Genomic DNA, 19,500 nt, shown 5'->3' with positions numbered 1-19,500 from the left:
TACCCTCAAGGATTCCACATTCCAAGTGGGGAACCAGACATATATCTACAGCTATATAACCCAAATTATGATGGGGCAATGACATAGGAATCCACATATAAGTCCAGATGAGGGCCTCTAACCCAGCCTGGCGGGATGGTGGGGATTCAGGAAATCTTCCTTGAGGAAATGATCCCTGAGCTGAAGATGAGTAAGAATTAGCAAGGCAAAGATGTGAAGGAAGGCCATTCCAGAGAGAACAGCACGGATCAGGTACTCTAGAGCCTTGCAAAGAAGTTTGGCTTTTAGCCATTAGGCAGCAGGGAGTCTCTGGAGGATTTTAAGTGGTGAGATCACAACCAAATTTGCATTTTAGAAAGATTACTTGGCAGTAGTGTGGAGGATGTGTTGGAGATGACATAGAGGCAAGGCAAGAGTGGGAGGTGGGTCTGCAGTAATGGAGGTGAGAAGTGATCAAGTCTTCAAGTAAAGCAACATTAGTCAGCATAGATACAAGCCATAGCAAGACCAGGACTTGGGTGAGGCAAACAAGGCACCTAGGATACAAAATTTAAGCAAGCACACACTTTTAGGGTAATGCAAAGAATGAGCACCTCCTTAAATTTTGCACCCTAGGTGCCTTGCTGCCCTTACCCTAGTCCTGGCTCTGGAACATAAGGTCTCCCAGTTTTGGTGCAGAAGAGCCATAAGTGGGAAGTCAATTAAATTGACTGTGAGGATCCTAGCTAGGGCATGTTTAGTTGGGGACCAGTTGGGTGTGAGATGACAATGGGATATCCTTGTCAAGGTTTCCAGTGGGCAATTTAATTATAGACGTCAGAAGTTGCTAGATTGGGTGGGCTGTCAAAATAGTAGCCGTTAACCACATATGGCTATCTAAATTTAAATTTAAATTAATTAAAATTAAATGAAGTGAAAAAATTCAGGTCCTCAGTTGCACTAGCCACTTTTCAAGTGCTCAGTAGGCACAGCTGATTATTGGCTTCTCTGTTGGGCAGTACAGATGCAGAGCATTTCCATCATTGTTGAAAGTTCTATTGGACAGCACTATGCTAAACCATGAGCAGTTTTCCAGTTTCTTAGCCACACATAGACTTAAAACTACGCCGAGATCGCTTGAGAAGTCTGAGAGAAACTGGCTTTTTTGGAAGAATGTGGGGAGTTTTATCTGATTGATTTCATGTATGCACATACACACTCACATGTGACATTTTAACTCCATTATGAAATCCTCTTACAAGTTAACTTAGAAGTTCATTTTTTTTTTTTTTCAGGGCAGCCCAGGTTCCAGAGGCTCCCCTGGGGATGAGGGCGAGAAGGGCTTCCCAGGGGATCCCGTAAGTTACTGGTGCCCATTTGGCTCTGAATTGTGTTGTTGCTGCACAGTTCCCATTGCTTTTCCTTTGTGTCTCTTGCAAACCTCTAGGAAATGCTTGTCTTGGGTGTGGGGGTGGTCGGTATTCCTGAGGCTTAGATGTTTGGGAAAACTCTGGCTGCATCTCATCTGGGATGATTATTAGAGAATATTATTAAAGATCCAAAACTGGGAATTCAAGTTCCATCTTATTAATCCTTATGATAGGTTGAGACTTTTAATTTCCTTTGCTGGAAACTCACCATAATCTTAGGTACTGGGCTTCTGATCTTACAGATCTGAAGATTCCCTGTTTTCAGACTAGATTACAGGGGATTTTTATTACATATTTCAGGAAGTGGCATAGAATGTCTAGACCAGTGCATCAGTGAGGCTGGGACATTACAGAGAAGGGGAAATCATGATGGCCCAGCAAATACCCTTGTAATTCTTCATTTATCACCAAATCTCCCTCAAACTTGGGAGATTTGGTGATAACTTCTTTTTTCTAAAAGTCTTATGAGTGACAAAAATGGAGAATTTTTTCACACCACTTTTCCCTTAATCCAAGTGAGCTTAGAACTTGAATATTGTATTGTTTTGTGAAAAAAAATTGGTGTGATCTGATGCTGAAATACTTTTTAATTCCTCCTCTAGGGTAATCCAGGACAAAATAATAACATCAAAGGACAAAGGGGCTCCAAAGGAGGACAAGGAAGACAAGTAACTGGATTTATTTTACATACATAAATTGATTCTGTTATTGAGCTGAGGCTTTCATAAAGTCTAAGTGAAATAAATTATTTAGTAAAATATATAATACTTCCATAAATGACCAAAAAAACCCACCTCCCTAAATCCATATTAAAGAAAGCCTTATTTTTTTGAAAAAATAAGTCATTTTGTAGTAGGCCACAGTTCTATGGAAAAAATTATTATGTTTCTGGAAGACATATTATATGGGAAAACTTGTAATAGCAGTGAATGTTGTTTTTCCTCTTTAATGGGTATATAACTGATAATGTTAATATGTATTAGTATATTTGTGTTACTTTAATAGTGTGTGAAGTTTTGAAGCTGATGCCTTTGCAAATGATTCAGAATCTTTTGCCTTATGATCTTAAGGAAACTATTGCATTTCTAGGGTAGAACCGGACAAAAGGGGACGCAAGGCAGTCCCAGTCCCAGAGGAAGCAGGGTAAGTCTTTCCATGGATATTTATTCCCCCTACTTATCACCTGACAATGCCTCAGAGGCATTCAGAATATTTGTGGGCTGCAGAGGCCGCTCATCCAGGGATATGATACATTTGTAGGGTGCCTCAATCTTGGCACTACTGATATTTTTTGCTGGAAAATTCTCTGAAGTGAGAGGCTGTCCTGTGTATTGTAGGATGCTTAGCAGCATCCCTGGTGGCCTCTAACCTCTAGATGTTGGTAGCATACACCCCACACCACCCCCAAGTTGTGACAATCAAAAATGTCTCCATATGACCTTGGGGGAGCAAAATCACCCCTGTTCGAGAAGCTAAGCATTGCAGTCTGTCCTTCCCTTTCCACCTTCCAGTTCTATGGAATGTCTTTGAAGAAAGTCAATGACTTGAACACAAAGCCCTCCCCCAGTATTTTAGCAGCCTTGAGCTTATATAAGAATCCTATGAACTAGCTAAACATATTCTCTTTGTTATCCAAGGGAAAGAAAAATCCCAGATAAATCCTTCCTTAACATACCAAAACACTGGAGATTAGGGCCAACCCAGTAGCATTCCAGGTGATATCAAGCCTATCAGGGAAAACGGCAGGGCCATTGGTGTTCCCCATCTTTTTAAGGAACAACCAAGAAATTGCTTTCTCTTTGTGGACTACAGAAGTTAGAGATGATATTTGCACTGTGTTAGGAACTCCTCTGATACATGCTCAGCATGGAGATCATAAAAAGAGAAGAAGAAGGTTATGAGGCCCTAGATTTGGCCCTGAGTTTTGTTCAAGAGGGAATTCAAAATACTTGGCTTTCTTGTCTATTACAAATGTGGAACCTTCTCAACACTTTGAAGATGGTGGCTGATGGCCTTTCCTCTATGAGAGATAGTGAAGAAATGTGTTTTAATTCCTCTTGTCTGCATTTATCTTGAATCATAGTTCTTAAGGGAAAGGATCTGCAGTTGGATGTATTAGGCTCTCCAGTGCTTCTGGTAAAATTCCTGGGGCTTTGCCCTCTTCTCCACACAAGAGAATTAAAATGTAATCAGAGGAGGCAGTAAAGCAGCAAGATGAGCTAAATGCTATAAATTTTAGAGATAAATATTTGTGTATTTTTGTTAGTTTAAGAGAAAATTCTTTTAGTTTGAAGCAGCTTTGTAACTGTCACATCAATCAGGCATTTTTAAAAAGAGATGTCAAGAGTGGGCTAGGGGCTAATACTGGGACAGTCTCGTCCTTTACTTTTAAATTACACCAAGGGCAAGAGGCTTTCACCCCCCTCCCCCTCTCCCATCTTTACTCCCTCCTCTACTGATCTCCTCCTTCATAATCTTTTTTTCTCCTGGACTACACAAAGCAACGTGGATATAAAACAACATCAAGCTTTTCTACCCTCTTCCCCACCTTTCCAATGAAGGGCAGAATTCTCCATGAGGGTCAGAGGATCTTAAGAGGATGACAAATTCTAAACACCAGGACATGGCCACCTGCATGACAGAATTTCAATTTATGTAAATTAATTGTTTCAACAGCTATTGCCAAAGCAATGGATCAATGTACTGAAAACCAGAGAGCACTTGAAATCATGTTCTAGGTCCTTTGCTTTTGCCTGGCACACACACAATGTGTGTCTATAATAAAGTTTATACTACTGTAGCACCTATTTTTATGCCAGGTCCTAATGAAATCATTTGAAATGTTTTTAATTCATTTAAGCCCCATAACATATCTGTCAGGTAGATACTATTATTACATCCATTTTACAGATGAGAAAAATCAAGGAATCTTAGGCAACTTGCCCAAGGTCACAATGGCTCATAAATGGCAGAACTGGGATTTGAACCTGAACTGTCTTACTCTCAACTCCATGTTCCCAGTGATCCTGGCTAATGTTTATTGTACAGTTGCTCTGTGCCATCCAGGATTTACATGGCAGAGTTGAGCTTGAGATGGCCTGACTTCTAAGGACATGTCCCTAACCAGGGTGCTATACTGTCCGTTACACAGAATAGATATTATTTTATTCTTGCTTTTTAATGGAGACAGAATTGTGATGTCACGGAAACATTGGCCTCAACCTTTGTTTATCATTTCTCCTCTATTTTCATATGGTCAAGAGAGCTGATAAACTAGTCACATTAAGGTACAGACAACTGACAATTTACATTGGGTAACTTCTCCCAAAGGATATTTGCATTTTAAAAGCAACCGAGTACCTCAAGGGGCAGAATCTCAATGGAAGAATTCTAATCGTCAGCCGACCTGGTGGAGGTGACACTTGGTCAGGAAGTCAGAGGAACTTCAGAAGGTGGGCAGTTGAAAGAAAACAGTGGTTCTTAAATAATTTCCATGACCACCTTTCTGAAAGAATGAATGAACGAAAAATTTCAAAGTATTTGTTTTGAACCTAAAGTAATCATGGTTGTTTATCACAACACAAAGCGAATGGGTACGTTGAGATGTCATGACTCTCTCAAAGAGGGGTAAGGGATCAGATTTTATCGCTTGCTATTTAGGGGAAAAGTAGCTAGGATCTGAGGCCTGAATCATCTTCCCACATGGCTGGCTGCCCTCTGGAATGGAGAGAGTGTGGCAAATACAGCCACTAGATGGAGAGCCTGAGCTGGCAACCTGAAATTGCTTCTGGACAGATGCACACAGGACTCGGCTTCAGGGATCAGCCTGGCTTTTCTCAGATGAACCTGTTGGTGGCATATGGACCATCATATAGTTATCAGACCCCATCAGCCATTTCCTCCTCGTAGAGTTTCATTGAGACAAACCCTACTGGGTCTGTATAAACAATTTTTTTATTCTCCTCTGAGGTGCAACTCGGGAGCCCAGGGCAGAGAGAGATGGCTGTAACACAGTTGGTTCTCACGCAGGAAGCCTCTGATTAGCAGACTACTTTTGTGGGATTTGCCAGAGAGAAAAAGGTAGAAGACAGGTTCTTCAGATGGATCTGATTCTCCAAACAGTCTCAAGGATAATTGTCAGAAGTTGTTGGATTTTGAGCTGGGTCTGTAATGACTTCTAGATTGCTTTGCCGTCAATCCCCCCAAATGGTAGGCTGTAATTAAGTGCCCAGTGTGGAAACTCATCTATGGAGGGTGCCTCAGGGAAGCCTTTTCTGTGAGCTGCTCACTACTTGTGTCAATCAAACGTGGAGGGGAATGAGAGTTGCTGGTTTGCCTCTAGGCAACCCCCTCCATCCAGACAGTCACACACTGCCACTTTGCCTTTTCTGTTCCAGGGAAGAGAAGGCCGAAGGGGGCCCCAAGGTGTCCCGGTAAGTATCCTTTACTCCCTGTCTTCTGTGGTAGATGGGAAGAAGATTTCTCACCTGCAAATGGTGGTGGTAATGAATGAGCATTTGAAAAGGATGTTGTAGGAAGTGCCAGGCACTGGATATGATCCCCTTCAACTGGTGGGGGACACAGCTTTTCCTCAATTCAGCTGCCAGAGCCAGGACAAGTTTGATCTACAGGCAAAGCTCTTTCACAGATACCTCGCAAACAAGAAGCACCTGTATAATTCTAAATGTTCTGCGTTTAACTGCTTTTCATGTGCATTTGGAATTGGCTGCAAGAGAGTAAAATTCGTTATTAGGTGTGTTCATTCCTTAGGTAGCAGAGGAGAGTAAAATCCTAATTAAAGTATAGGGTAACTTTGAGCCTAAGAACCATGAGTTAAGACAAAATAGTATCTAGACTCTATGTAGGGAAAATCTATGTAAATTATATGGAGAAAATCCTAACACTGAATCGTCTCATCCATCAGGGGGAAGCAGGCAATGCAGGACCTGAAGGTGTACCAGGAATTGAAGGATTACAAGGAGCACAGGTGTGTTGGAATATTTGATAAATATTGAGAAATAATGCTGAGTTATTCTGATGGGAAGAAGGAAGGTAGTTCTGTATAAAAATAAGAGAAATTTTTATCTGCCTTTCCCTCTCCTCCACGGTACTTATCTATGAAATTTTGCATTTCCCATTGTAGGTAGGTGATTTTGCTCCATCATACCTACTCCCTTATTTGGAGCTCACTGATAAGCCTTTTGGAAAGATATGCTCTTGTGATCACCTGGTATTGTGTTTGCATGTTAGTAATAATGAAATAATAATACTTTAATATTATATTAGTAATTAATATCAAGAGCAACAAATTCATTTTCCTTAACTGAGATCCTGAGCACAGATTCTCATGGAGGAGAGTTAGGAGTCGGAAACCGTTATCTGACTCACTGAAGCTAACTCGGGGGTGGTAGTGTTGCTGGAGTACCACTGAAAGGGCTTTTTGTGAGCCATCTGCATTTTGTCATGGTCATATCATTAGCAATATGGGCATCAGAGGGCAGGGCCTCTCCATCTTGCTCTGTTCCATGCCAGAAAGATTCCAGGGTCATCCCGAGATAATGACTTTGTAACACATGAGTACTTAGTCACCTTGTGAAGCCCACTGTGGAAGGGTCTGCGTAGATGTGACTGTTCTAAGACCTTCCCAGGAGTTGTTTCTTGTAGGAACTTCCATGTGATTTGTACTGCACAGGGATTTGGGATTCTCTTAAGCAGTTCTGGGATCCCTGAACCAAGCCACCAGCTGGCAGATCCTACAGCCTAGATCCATTCCTGGGCTTTCAGGGGAGTGTCAGGTCCCTCTGATACTCTGGCAGTGAATCAAGACTAGACCAGGGTTCCGGCCGCCATTTGCACTGGGCATCCAGGGGCCATTTCACACCAGGTGCTTTGATAGAGCAAACATTACTAGCACGCCTTGTTTTCCCTTCTATGTGAGAGAACCATGGATGTGATGGCAAATATGGCAGAAAATATATACTTTGATTCCTTTGATAGGGGTCTGCTGCTAAAATGTCCTTTTGTCCTAACTTGAAACAGCTATTTTACTTCTTCATCAGCCCTTTGATCAAGGTAACCTGCCCATTAAGGACTCCACCTGACCTCCTTTGTTTATATTTTACTTCCTCATCCAAATGAGTTTTATGTTTCCCTTTGGTCTTTCTTTTTCATTTGTCTCTGAAAGAGAGGGATGAAGGTCTTATACCCAGGCAGGGCATTCCTTAAAATGATCTGTACCACTGAGTCTGGTTCTGCCTCTAATTCCCTTCCTAAAAAAGGCTTCATCTCAAAGTTCAATTTTCCACCTTTTAACAGTTAAGCAAGAGGCTGCATGAGTGGTTGGATCATCCTTTTCTGTGGGGGTATTTCAAAAACACAGATCAAGAAAATAAGTTTTTCATTAACACCAGTCATTGTATTTTTATTCCTTTTATCAACACAAAAGGGATTAAATGGAAATCCTGGCCAAAGAGGAGAAAAGGGAAGCCCAGGCCATAAAGGACCTCAGGTGAGTGACTCAGACACGGTGATAAAGACTCTGAACCTTAATTTTCCTTTCACTTCATATATAGTTTATTTTGCATTATCCACATATGGATTTTTTCATTTTTGGATTAACAGGGGACAAGTTTTTAGCACAGCTCAGATTCCTGGTTTATAGCTTAATCATTCTCCTTTCTCCTTCATGTGGGTTTTACTCATGTGGGTTTTACTCATGTGGGTTTAGGTTAGTCTAAAGAAAACATTTGGAGGAGTACAGATATTGCTGAATCATAACCATTTCTTCCAAAACCTGATACATTATTCTGGATTTTCTAACTCTTAAAAATTATCTCTGCCACTTATATCTCCACTAATGGTAGATATTTAAAATCAACTCTACAAAGTTCCCACATTTTCCAAATTTGATTCCTGTGTCCAGCTCTTGAACTCCCCATCTGAACCAACTTGATTCCTAAATTTCTGACTGTGAATAATCAGAATTTGGATGGTGAGGAATTCATGTGAAAGTTGTTCTGAAACGATTCAGTTCCTCAGCCTGGGTAACGAGACTTCAGAAGGCAAGAGATACTGTATTTGCTCAGTTATCTATCCTCCTAGCATGTTTGTGAAAGACGCTTTTGCCTATTTTTAGATTGGGAAACAGACACAAAGTCTGCATACCATTATGTATATGTACGTGGTGGAGCGCACAAAGGAGCAAGTGGCAGCAAAATGTCTAGTTCTAACAAAATCAGTACATTATGACAAACTTCCCATAGTTGGAAATGAAGTGTGTTGAGTAAAGGGCACCTTTTCTACTGCTCACAAAGGCACCATACAGACTAGAACTAGTGATGTTCCTGCAGATGGAAGCTTGTGATCCTCTAACAGGACTGCAACCTGAGTCAGCTGGTTTCTAGCCCAGCTGTCTCTCTCCCCTGGTGGCTGGGTCTCTTGTCAAGGAGGCATCGAGGAGTTGTTGGAACTGACATGAAAAGTCAAATGTTTCTAATGGATTTTCTAAGAATCACTGCAGTGTCAACATTTATTTGTATATCTCATTTTCTTTCAGGGTTCTCCTGGGCTACAGGGACTTAAGGGGAGCCTTGGAAGACCTGGACTTATAGGGAAAAAAGTAAGTGTTATTTCTTAACTATTTAAAATTCTGAGAGCAAAATATCTCCATTCTCTTCCTGATTTACATGTTAATTTCTCACATGATTAGATCCAGGCCCTATCAATAGGCCACCAGCTCCCTGAGACTACTGTTATGTTCTCTTCCTTCCCTGAGCAAAGAATTTCCAACTGCCTACTTCCTCCATGAAACTTCCCCCATTACACTAGAAGAGACAAGATAATCTCACCCATCAGGAAACAACTCTTAAAATCTCAACTCCCTGATTTTCTGAATGTATGAATGTAATTGGTAGAAAAAGGCAGGTGGGCAGAACCTGAATCTTCTGTTTGTGCTTGGAGTTCTCTAACTTGACCTGCCCGCTCCTTTGGAGATTGTCAGAGAGCAAACCACTGGCCTATTCAGGATCTCGCTTCCCTGTTTAAAAGCTTTCAGTGCTCCCTCCCCCTGGGTCAGCTTCGTGGACTGTGACCTGCGCAGTCACCCAGGGCCCTGAGCTTTGAAGGTTTAATGCCAGACTGTCACCTTCTTGAAATTCTTAATAGTTTTTTAACAACAGGGACTTGTTTTCATTTTACAGTGAGTCACATATCGTGTAGTCAGTGTGGCTTTCTCCATTGCCCTCAGGAAAAACTCCCAACTGTAAAGTAGCTTACAAGGCTGTTCGTGATTTGGCCCTGTTTAATTCTAGGGTTTCACAGCTCTTCTCCCTCCTGCCCTCCATGCCCTGTAGGCCAGAGGCTGGACACAGAGGGTATCTCTCAGTTCCTGGAGTGTGCCTGCCCTGGCTTTCCTTCAATGCCTTTCCTCCACCTGGCTCACTCTCGCCCCTACTCACACAATGCACCTCAGGCCTGGATTTCCCTGCTCCTTTCGTTTAGGCAGCCTCCCTGGCCCACTGAATGTAATTTAGATTCCTCTTTTCTTTGCTCCCACAGCATCCTGTCCTGTATAACTCAATATTATAATTCCCTGTCTAACTGTCTCTCTTCCCAGCCTATGCTTTGTGACAGGACCCTGGCTATCATGCTCTACACTGTTCATTTTCCTGGACAATAAATAATTATTAAATGGGCAGATGAGTCAGCTTTTTCCGGAGTAAATTTTCCATGCTTTGCCTTCTCCTTCAGTCCTTTTGTAACACCAGGAGGCAGTATTTGAATCCAACCCCGCCCTGTGCTAGAGATGATGTTTTCTGCTTGCCTTAGGGAAGATCATTTCCCTCTCTCCCTCACTGAGCCTTGCATCCTCACTGTGAACCTGCAGTCTCCCCACCTGGTGGACAGAATTTCCTACAGTGGGAGCTGGGTCTTGATTTCACTCATCTGAAGCTCCTCTGGTCTCGCTTATTAGGGAGAACCTGGAATTCTTGGAGACCCGGGGCCAGTGGGACAAGCTGGACACCGAGGAAAACAGGTATGAGGTTTTGGGACCCTAAGCCTCTCTCAGCTCCAAGTGCTCAGTTCTGAGGTCAAGAAACAGGAACTGACAACATCAGCTTTAGCATCTGGGGCATCAAAGGCATTTCAGCATCTGGGAATATGTGGGGGCATTTCTCCTACCCCCCACAGCTCTCTTCCTATAGCAGGGCTGTCTGTTCAAGTGAGGGAGGCCAGGAAGGGGGAGGAGAATGCAGAGAGGATAATGGATGACCTGGAGCATTTCAATATTTTAACACCCAGTGTGGCCGTATAGCCACAGGCTGGTTGAAAAACAGCACAGCCCATTTCTCTCCCCATTTTGCAGGACCCCACAGTGGCAACAAGAAGTAGGAGATTAGGGCCAAGAAACAGGGCAGTGCTTCTTCAATCTTGCACTCTGTTCCAGTGACTGTGGCTGTCCCAAGATATCAGCCAACAGAGGAGCCAATAGAGGAACAATTTCTTTATTCCTTTTAAAAAATAATGTTTTTATTACAAAAAGTGCTCATAGATATTATAGAAAACTTACCAAACACAAAAAGGGAAAGGAGTAAGAACTACCTATAGTCCTACCATTTGTGATATCTGTCATTAACATTTAGTGATACCAGTATACTCTTTGTAGTTGATTTTCCCTCTTAACAATAATTCATCATGAGCATATTTCCATGTCATTAAATTTTTTCCCTCAACATTCCTTTTAATAGCTTCAAAATATTCTACTGAAAAAATGTAACTTAGTTTATTTGACCCATATCTTTTATTGGATATTTAGTCATGCATAGCAAGGCAGTGGACATTCTTGTGCCTCATTAAGTCTTTGAACAAAACCATAATTAATTTCTACATAGGATTTTTACGAATATCACAGCTTGATCAAAAACTATGTACATATTTAATTAAGACTTTTGACCCCTATTGTGAAGTGCCCTTAGGAAAATTTGAACCAGCACACACACACACACACACACGTGTTGTGCAAGAGAGATGGCTTACTTCAGGGCATCCACACCAACAACAGGTATTGACGTAAAAAAATCAATATCTCATTATGGTTTCACATTACATTTCTTTGCTTATCAGTGAGGATGAACATTTTTTAATACATCTGTTGGCCATTTTTAATTCTTCTTTTGGACCAGCCCCTAATTTTCTAGGCAGGTAATGCTGCCACTGACTCCACAAGTTCTGAACACTGTCGCTCTGCCTCCCACAATGGTCAGAGAGAAGCTGGCCAAGGAGGTCCCAGGGGACATACCAGGAAGTGAGGAAAACTCCGCCACAGGCATATTCCCAGGGTTCAAGGTCGCGGATCAAAGCTCTTCCACCAGGAAGTCCCCAGTGCTTCTCTCCTGACACCACAGTCTCTCCAGTATAGATTACAATCAATTCTCAATTTTGAGAAGTTGAAATGAACTCCTGTGTTCACAGGGAGATGATGGCTTCCCAGGCTATGGTCAGATGGGGCAAAAAGGAGTAAAGGTAAATATGAAAACAATGATTTTTTTAAATTGATGAATCAAACCTAATAATACAAGAAGAAATGTTATACTGTGGAAGCAATGGGTTGACTTATTTATCTTCTCTGCTGCAAATTATAGGGTGCAAGAGGATTTCCTGGAGATATGGGGCAGAAGGTATTGTGCACATGGCCTTCTTTTTGAAATGTCCATGATTTTAACTTTCTATTTGAGAACTGAGAAAATCCTGTAAGCCTGAATGAAAGAGAAAAAATCAGGGCAGTTTTTTTCCCTGGGCTTCAAGAGGAAAGGACCACACTTAACTCCTATGAATCTCTAAACTGGAAAAGACTGTCCTGTCTTACCTAGCCTGGTGTCCAGTGTCTTGAAAACTGTTGTTTCATTTATTTTGTTAATTGTTTGGTTGTATTAAGTAGGAGGATAAATCCAGTCTCTTTTATTCCATGATGGCCAGAAATAGAAGGGCAACAACATGAGGGTAGTACGTATTATATTAATTCATTTATCCATTTATTTAACAAATATTTTGTATGATTACTATGACCAAGGCCTGGAGATTCAAAGAGCAGTAAGGCATAATTCATGCCCTCAAAGAGTAAATCATCTAGCAAGATGTCTTCTCTCTATATAGATGATGCTTCTGGTTCTACCATTAAAGGCTAAGATAGTTGCCTTTTCTAAAGAATACTGTTGCTGAAATAGCCCGCTTGTGAAGGAGTCAACATCTTCCAGGGGTTCAGAGATCCAAAGTCACTTTTTAATGCATGGTGTAAGAAACTGGACTCCTTTGTGTCTTTCACTACACCTCCTACTTCCAGTTCGAAGTAGGACTGATTCAACTGGGGGTACAAATACTTCAGTGATTTTTTTTTAAAATGACATACTGTGCGTTTTCTCTTCTCTTTCCCAACTCCTTGAATAATGTTCTAAATCAGTAAGCTATATTTGAGGCATTCTTGACAAACTTGTTCCCCAAACTTTACTTGTGGAAGACATAATGTAATTGTGTTGTTGGGAAAGAAGGAAGCCTCCTGGCATGAACTTTGCCCACCCACACTCCATTCCACAACTTCGTATGTTCTTTCTTCTCTCCAAAGTATGATGAAGAAGGTCTCTCCCACCACCTGAATTATCCACCTGGTCAACATTTTTTGGTCCCGTCTTACATTCCTTCCTTAGGGAAAACTTTCCTGTTCCCCATCACAATCCCCTAAATTCCTCTGAGTTAGCTGTGTATAGACTATTCTCCAGATGAGGACAAAACACTTTCTTTGAAACTTCAGCGTCCTCAATCTTCAATCTCCATGAAGCGTCCACCATACTTAGTGCCTTTTATTAAACTGTCTCCTCCCTTAGTCTACTTACATGGCATCTCTCTCCCTCTCTCTCTCTCTCTCTCTCTCTCTCTCTCTCTCTCTCTCACCATACTGGGTCTTCATGTTTTTTCCCTGCATCCAGGTTTCCTCTCAAGTTCAGTCCTTTGTCCTCTCCTTGATCTCCCTGCCTTGGTGATCTCTTTCAGTACTATTGACTTCAGCTATCTGTTGTTCTCTGAAACTCATTGTTGTGGCCTTCACTTCCTCTCACTTGAAATATTACAATATTTTTCTCATTTATCTCCTATTTCCATCTTTTCCTGTTTGAGTTAATCCCAATGCTTAAAAATCCCTTGATGTGTTTTCCCAAAGATCAGTCACAATTGTGTTACTTTCCTGCTTAAATGTCGTCCAGAATTCCTTGCTGGCTGTCAGATTGAAATCCATTTCCATGCTCTGGAACTAGCCATACCTGCCATTTCATCCAGAGTAGCTCATTTATATCTGGTTTGCATGTTGGGATTCTGTATAAGATTTCCTTTTTAAAAAAAAAAAGTGTCTAGAATAATGTCTTCCACATAGTTGGTGCTCAAATTAAAATATAAAATATGGTTAAAAATAATAGGGTGCCTGATTAATCAAATGAAAATAAACTGTATGAAAATAGCCAATTTTTAAATTCCTTTTTGAAGCAGTTTTTTAAATTGAGGAATTATCAAAAGAAAGTTTCTTACTTTGGATAGAGAAGTGGCAAGAAGACTATATAAATAACTCTCATGATAAGAGGTTTCATTCTAGAAGATCAATTTTCTAGTTTACTGATAAAGGGAGTAAATAAGCAGTTTTCAATTTACTGAAAAAGACAAACTTAATATATTGATAAATAACTACTAAAATTAGTTTTCCCACCAAAATGAGAGTAATTTTTTTTTACTTTCATCTTTTTCATAAATGATTTATTAATGTAGGAAGTAACTCAATTTTTGGTATTTGGTGTAATTACTCCACATATTTTCCTTTTGTATTTTTGGTAACTGGATAGCCATTGCATTGATATTTATGCATAAATGTTTGTATTATTAGAAAATTAAAAATGGTTTGGAGAATATCTAAGTGTATCAATAACTTAGTTCTAAATGACGGAAGAAGATGACATTTAATGTTGTCTTGGCCTTCATTAATATATAGTATTATTGTTATAAGATCAATTAACTTTTGGTTTAGAAAGAATTGTTTTTTTTTTAATTCTTTCTTAGCAAATATTTTATCATCTTGATTTCTTATATCTGAATGTTCAGGGTGTTGATGGTGATCCTGGAATTCCTGGGGAGCCTGGACCCAAAGGCTTTAGAGGATTAACAGTAAGTGGCCTATAATTTCAGAAAAAATAAATGTTTCTTTGGAAGACTCTGGCTTTGTGTTCTCATAACATATGTGGATTATTGATCCAACCCAAGGGCATCTGAAGTGTCACCTGCTAGCTATGTGACCTTCAACACACCTTTTCAGCACCTCCATTTCTGTAACATGAGAGTTGAACTCAGTGACACGTAAGAGTTGAACTCAGTGGCACCTTCAGTTCTAAAAGTCTATGGTTCCATGAATCTGAACTATTTTAAAGATTTACAAATTGATGACTGGCTGTTCCAAGTCTTCCAATAGAGACTACCTTCCAATCTTTTTAAGGCACATATTAAAGCCCAGAATATTAACCCTGAGAGTGGAAATGAAGCTGCTGTCTTCCCCGTGTCTCTCAGGTTTGTCTGATGATTCCACGATCAATAATCAAGGTTATGTGGGGTATTCATTTTAAGGAAGGCTATTGAGATCTTCTAATGAGCACAGAAGAATGTTATGCTTACTTAAAAATAAAATGGCGAGACAGGCAGCCTTTCATTTTAAAGTTTGAGTGCAGTATCGGTGGTTATTATCAGTGTGAAAGAGTTGTGATTTAACAGATACTTTCCATCTGGCTGGATACATTTCATTACCATTAATATCCATCACCTTGAGGTATGGAAATGACCCAGCCCACCATGTCCTCCTAAATGGGTGGGGAATCATTTTTCTTTTTTGATCTTTGGCAGTTGGGAGGTTTTTAATTAGGTCTCTATGCCCTAGTGTACTTGCTTTTCCAGTTAGGTGAAATCCCAGTATATGACTAATTTAGATTAAAATGCACAGCCAGTTGCAAAGCAAAATATGCCACCAAATGAAAAGGGCAGGAGGGAAATGGATATTTACCACTAATTAAGAATGGCTAATTTATATTACAAGTAAGCAGTTTACTTGATTTCAATGAATAGTTGCTTTCTTTTTCATTTTTATTTTTTAAATGTTAAAGTGTCATTAAAACTGAGGTGGTCCCCATGGATAGACTATGTGGTAACTAAACACATGTTCCTATCTGCAGCTCACTGTGGGCTTCAAAGGTGAAAAGGGATCTCGAGGACTCCCAGGCCCTCCTGGACAGAGAGTAAGTATGACCATGAGAAATAAACAGCATATATTGGTTTCTAGGGTGTTCAGTGGAAAGGAAACAGAATTTAAAGTCAGAAGCACTGTGTTTAAGTCCAGGTTCTGCTTCCTACCAGGTGGGTGCCCAAGGGACAGTCACTGAGTCTCTCGGCTTATCTCTAAAATGGGGATCATATATCCCATCCTAACCACCTCAAAAGGAAGCTATGAGGATCAGAGAATCGAATGTGAACACTCTTTGTAAACTATAAAGTGCAATGTAGATATTAACTATTACTGTTATTTATTACAGAAGTTTTAAAAATAAGGACAGGATTGTAAAAGCTTCACAACGGTGTTCAAGCAAAGTCCCATCATGCTAGAGAAGTTGATGGGGTTCCCCCAACAGCAGGCCACTACTATTGCCTTCCTGGCCTCAGAGAGATTTGGAAATATAACCATGATTTCCACTATGATTCCATCCATTACAAGAGAAATGTCACCTCTTCTGGAACCATTTCCAGGCAGAGTCAGGCACACCTCCCACTGACAAAATATCCATCTCTCTATTTTAGTGCCTTTCATGTTGTTGTATTGATTTAATTGCATGCCCATCTCCTTTAACAAGGTAAGAACTAAATGTTGCCAGCACTGGAGTTTTGTGTAGGAGGCCCAGGCAGCAGTGTGTAAGGAGTGGAGAGCTAGCTTATCTTGTTTTCTGCATTGTGGATGTCTCCTGACTACCTGGACAGGTTCTTTCATTTGTGATTTCATAAAGAAAATCAAAAGCATGGATGGTTTTATGGCCTAGTGAATCCACAGTAGAATGAGAATCAACTAACTGTAAAGAATACTCTGATACAATCTTTTCCTTCTTTCTCATTAAAGAGCTTGGGACTATTCTTAGTCTTGTGGGTGATAATCTAGTCTTTGGGTCCTTCTAGTCCAGTCTGGATTTGTTTCTGTTCCAGGTTCTGGAGCTCCCATTTGGGGGCCCTACATCTTCCTGGTCTTGTGCTTGGCCCCTGCTGATCTGGGCTGGGATGTGTCTTCTTTGTCTCAGGCCCTTTGTCCTCAGCCTCTGCTTAAGAACACACTCAAATTTATTCTTAAACTCAGTCTTTCAGAACATACTCCTCTGAGGGTGGATCCTCTGAAAAACATGTGAGCTGCCTACTCTGTTTATAAACCAGAAACTGTTCTTCTCTCTGCTTTAATGACTTTGCAGTCTTTTCTGTTTTCTGTCATAACTTGTAAAAGGAAGGATAAGACTCTGCATCTTATGTGTAATTTCCCATTTGGGAAAAAGAAAAGATCCCCACAATGGATAGATTCATGGAGGCATAACAGTTCTGGCTAACATCAAAAGCACACAAGTACTCCTATATGACCATTTTATAGCCCTTCCCATCATTCAGCTGATGTTTAATGTTTACTGGATGGATGGATGGATGGATGATGGATGGATAGACTGATGGATGAATGGGCAGATAGATGACCCCTTTGTCTGACATCCATAGTTGGGCTTCTGAGGGTGGGGTGTCAATGAAATCATACATCAAAACATGTCTGAGTGTGAGTATGTATTAGCATTTTTCTGAAGAAAGCATCCTAGTTTTCATCGGTTTCCCGAGGGATCCAGGTATACAAACATGTTAAAAAACCACTTCCTAGAAGAAACCTGATCCTGATGAAAGGAAGTAAGAAGGGAAAAAGAGGAAAGCTCAAGCTACCCAGAAAAAAGGACTGACTTCTTTCATGAAGGCTTCCTTAATTTTTCTCACCCAATTATCTGTATTCCTTTGCTCCATAACCTCTTGGCATTTATGAGTTTAATGTATATTCTCTTGTTTTGTGTCGTATCCATTTTGCTACATAATTGTCTTTGGATCTTTCACATATGTAGGGGATATATCTTTTCTCAAGCATTTAAAGCTCCTTGATTTGTAATTAACTGTATCTCTGAATTCTTAATAAATTCCTCTCTTTAGCACTGCTCTTTGGAAAGTATGTTGGTTACAATTTTAAGACTACAAGCTTTCTTATGAAAAATGTCTTCTGAGTATTGCATATTTAGTACAAATATCTCTTTGGAATTCTGGGGTGTGTCTTCTTTGTCTCAGGCCCTTTGTCCTATAAAAATAATTCAGTTCACTCTGGGTAGACATTAGCTTAATTGATCTAACAGTGAAACTAAATTATAATCGATGTGAATGGGAAAAGTGCGTTATATCAACTAGGTCCAGGAATATTTTAACTGCTCTCTCTCAGCTGTGTTTTTATGAGTTAAGGTTTTGGTTTTCTTCAGTTTTGCCGCTGAAGACTCTGGTTCACGTACCAATAACTTTCTCTGTTTTGTTTTCCTAGGGTGTTAAAGGCATGGAGGGACAACCTGTATATTCTGTATGTATTTCTTTATTCACGATAGCAAACCCAACCATCCACTGGGAAATAAACACGGCCATTTGAAGGTCTCTGTGCTCATGTTTCTCCTCTCTCTCTCTCTCTCTCACCTACAGCAATGTGATCTGATCCAGTTCATACGGGAGCATAGTCGTGAGTATCTATCTGCATGTCTTGGAACAAGAGCATCAGTGACTGGTGAGAGTATTTAGGATAGAACTCACTGTGGGTGTGCAAAATCAGTAGGCTCCACTGAGTGGTGGAGAAGCCATGGGTCCTCTGCAAAAGGCTTGCCCTGAGTGCCTACTGTAGGAACATCTCACATCAAAAGGTAGGAGAAAATGGAATATAGATAAAAACAAGTGCTCAGCTCAAGAGGCGTATTTCATCAAGGAGAGAAAACATGCATGTGTAAAACAATTTAAGACTAACCAACAGGAGTGTGAGTTAGCTCACACTAACTTAACAATTATGTGCAAAGGTCTGAGAGGATGTGATGTTAAAGGGATAAACATGGAAGTTTAGTCTGTGTGTTAGTTAGTTAGTTAGTTAGTTTAGTTAAGGAAAACATTTTGGAGAGAGGTAATTGAGTCTGGTTATAGAAAGTGTTGGAGAGCAGCAAGAAAATGGTTTCAGCAAAGGAATAAAGCAATTGTTAACAAATAGGTTGTCTTTGCTTATGAAGAAGGTGATATAGAAAAGGACCAGTGATCTCATTTCTGAAAATTTATCCTAAGGAAGAAATGCAAAAGAAGGGAAAAATTATATATAAGCATGTTTGTTGAAGTATTATTCATTAGAAAAAATGATTATACATTTAGATGATTTACAATTATAGAATAATTAAGTTATAGGGCATCATTTATTTGAAATATTGAGCAGCTATAGTTTTTATGAAGACTCAATCAGAATGTGGAAAAAAATTGGCATTACAAAACAAAAAATCAAGTTGAATTCTCATTATGATCACATGTAAATAAGTGTATATATGTATATATACATATATATATACATAGAAACAAGTGTTGGAAGCAAAAGTAGAAAAATATAAAAATTTGTTGTATTAGGGTGGTGGAATTTTAGGTGATTTGTCTTACTTATGTTTCCATTATAGTTTATGTATGTACATTCACATTCAGACAAACATAAAATAGGAAAATCTGAGAGACTTAACTGAAGAAGAATGGATAGAAATGTAATAATTGTAAGTGTGTGGCAAGGAAAGGACCCCCCCCCAAAAAAAAAAAAATCTTAAAGAACTGTAAAGCTAGAGGCAGACAGGCTTATCACCATGGGTTGAGAAGGGAGCGGAGGAATTGTGAAGGGAAGTTATATGGTAGGAAAAGATGAATTTCAACATTTTAGAGGTAGGGGACTTTGGGTCAGCCCTAAATT

The 19,500-nt window shown here is 40.0% G+C and overlaps 1 protein-coding gene across 1 annotated transcript in view; it reads left to right on the top strand.

Annotated features, from left to right (window-relative positions):
• The window catches only part of COL6A5 (collagen type VI alpha 5 chain), a 94,169-nt gene that overhangs the window by 34,630 nt on the left and 40,039 nt on the right, over window positions 1-19,500 (top strand). Inside the window, exons 17-30 of the mRNA XM_037845066.1 lie at window positions 1,275-1,337; window positions 2,012-2,077; window positions 2,499-2,552; window positions 5,807-5,842; window positions 6,334-6,396; window positions 7,855-7,917; window positions 8,965-9,027; window positions 10,381-10,443; window positions 11,880-11,930; window positions 12,050-12,085; window positions 14,544-14,606; window positions 15,659-15,721; window positions 18,070-18,105; window positions 18,222-18,258. Coding sequence (XP_037700994.1) covers window positions 1,275-1,337; window positions 2,012-2,077; window positions 2,499-2,552; window positions 5,807-5,842; window positions 6,334-6,396; window positions 7,855-7,917; window positions 8,965-9,027; window positions 10,381-10,443; window positions 11,880-11,930; window positions 12,050-12,085; window positions 14,544-14,606; window positions 15,659-15,721; window positions 18,070-18,105; window positions 18,222-18,258 — 757 coding nt within the window. The remainder of the gene's footprint in view (window positions 1-1,274; window positions 1,338-2,011; window positions 2,078-2,498; window positions 2,553-5,806; window positions 5,843-6,333; window positions 6,397-7,854; window positions 7,918-8,964; window positions 9,028-10,380; window positions 10,444-11,879; window positions 11,931-12,049; window positions 12,086-14,543; window positions 14,607-15,658; window positions 15,722-18,069; window positions 18,106-18,221; window positions 18,259-19,500) is intronic.

This window comes from Choloepus didactylus, chromosome 1 (genome assembly GCF_015220235.1).
Source record: "Choloepus didactylus isolate mChoDid1 chromosome 1, mChoDid1.pri, whole genome shotgun sequence".
Classification (NCBI taxonomy): Eukaryota; Metazoa; Chordata; class Mammalia; order Pilosa; family Megalonychidae; genus Choloepus; species Choloepus didactylus.
Note: the sequence above shows the minus strand (reverse complement) of the source record. Positions and strands in the feature narration are given on the sequence as shown.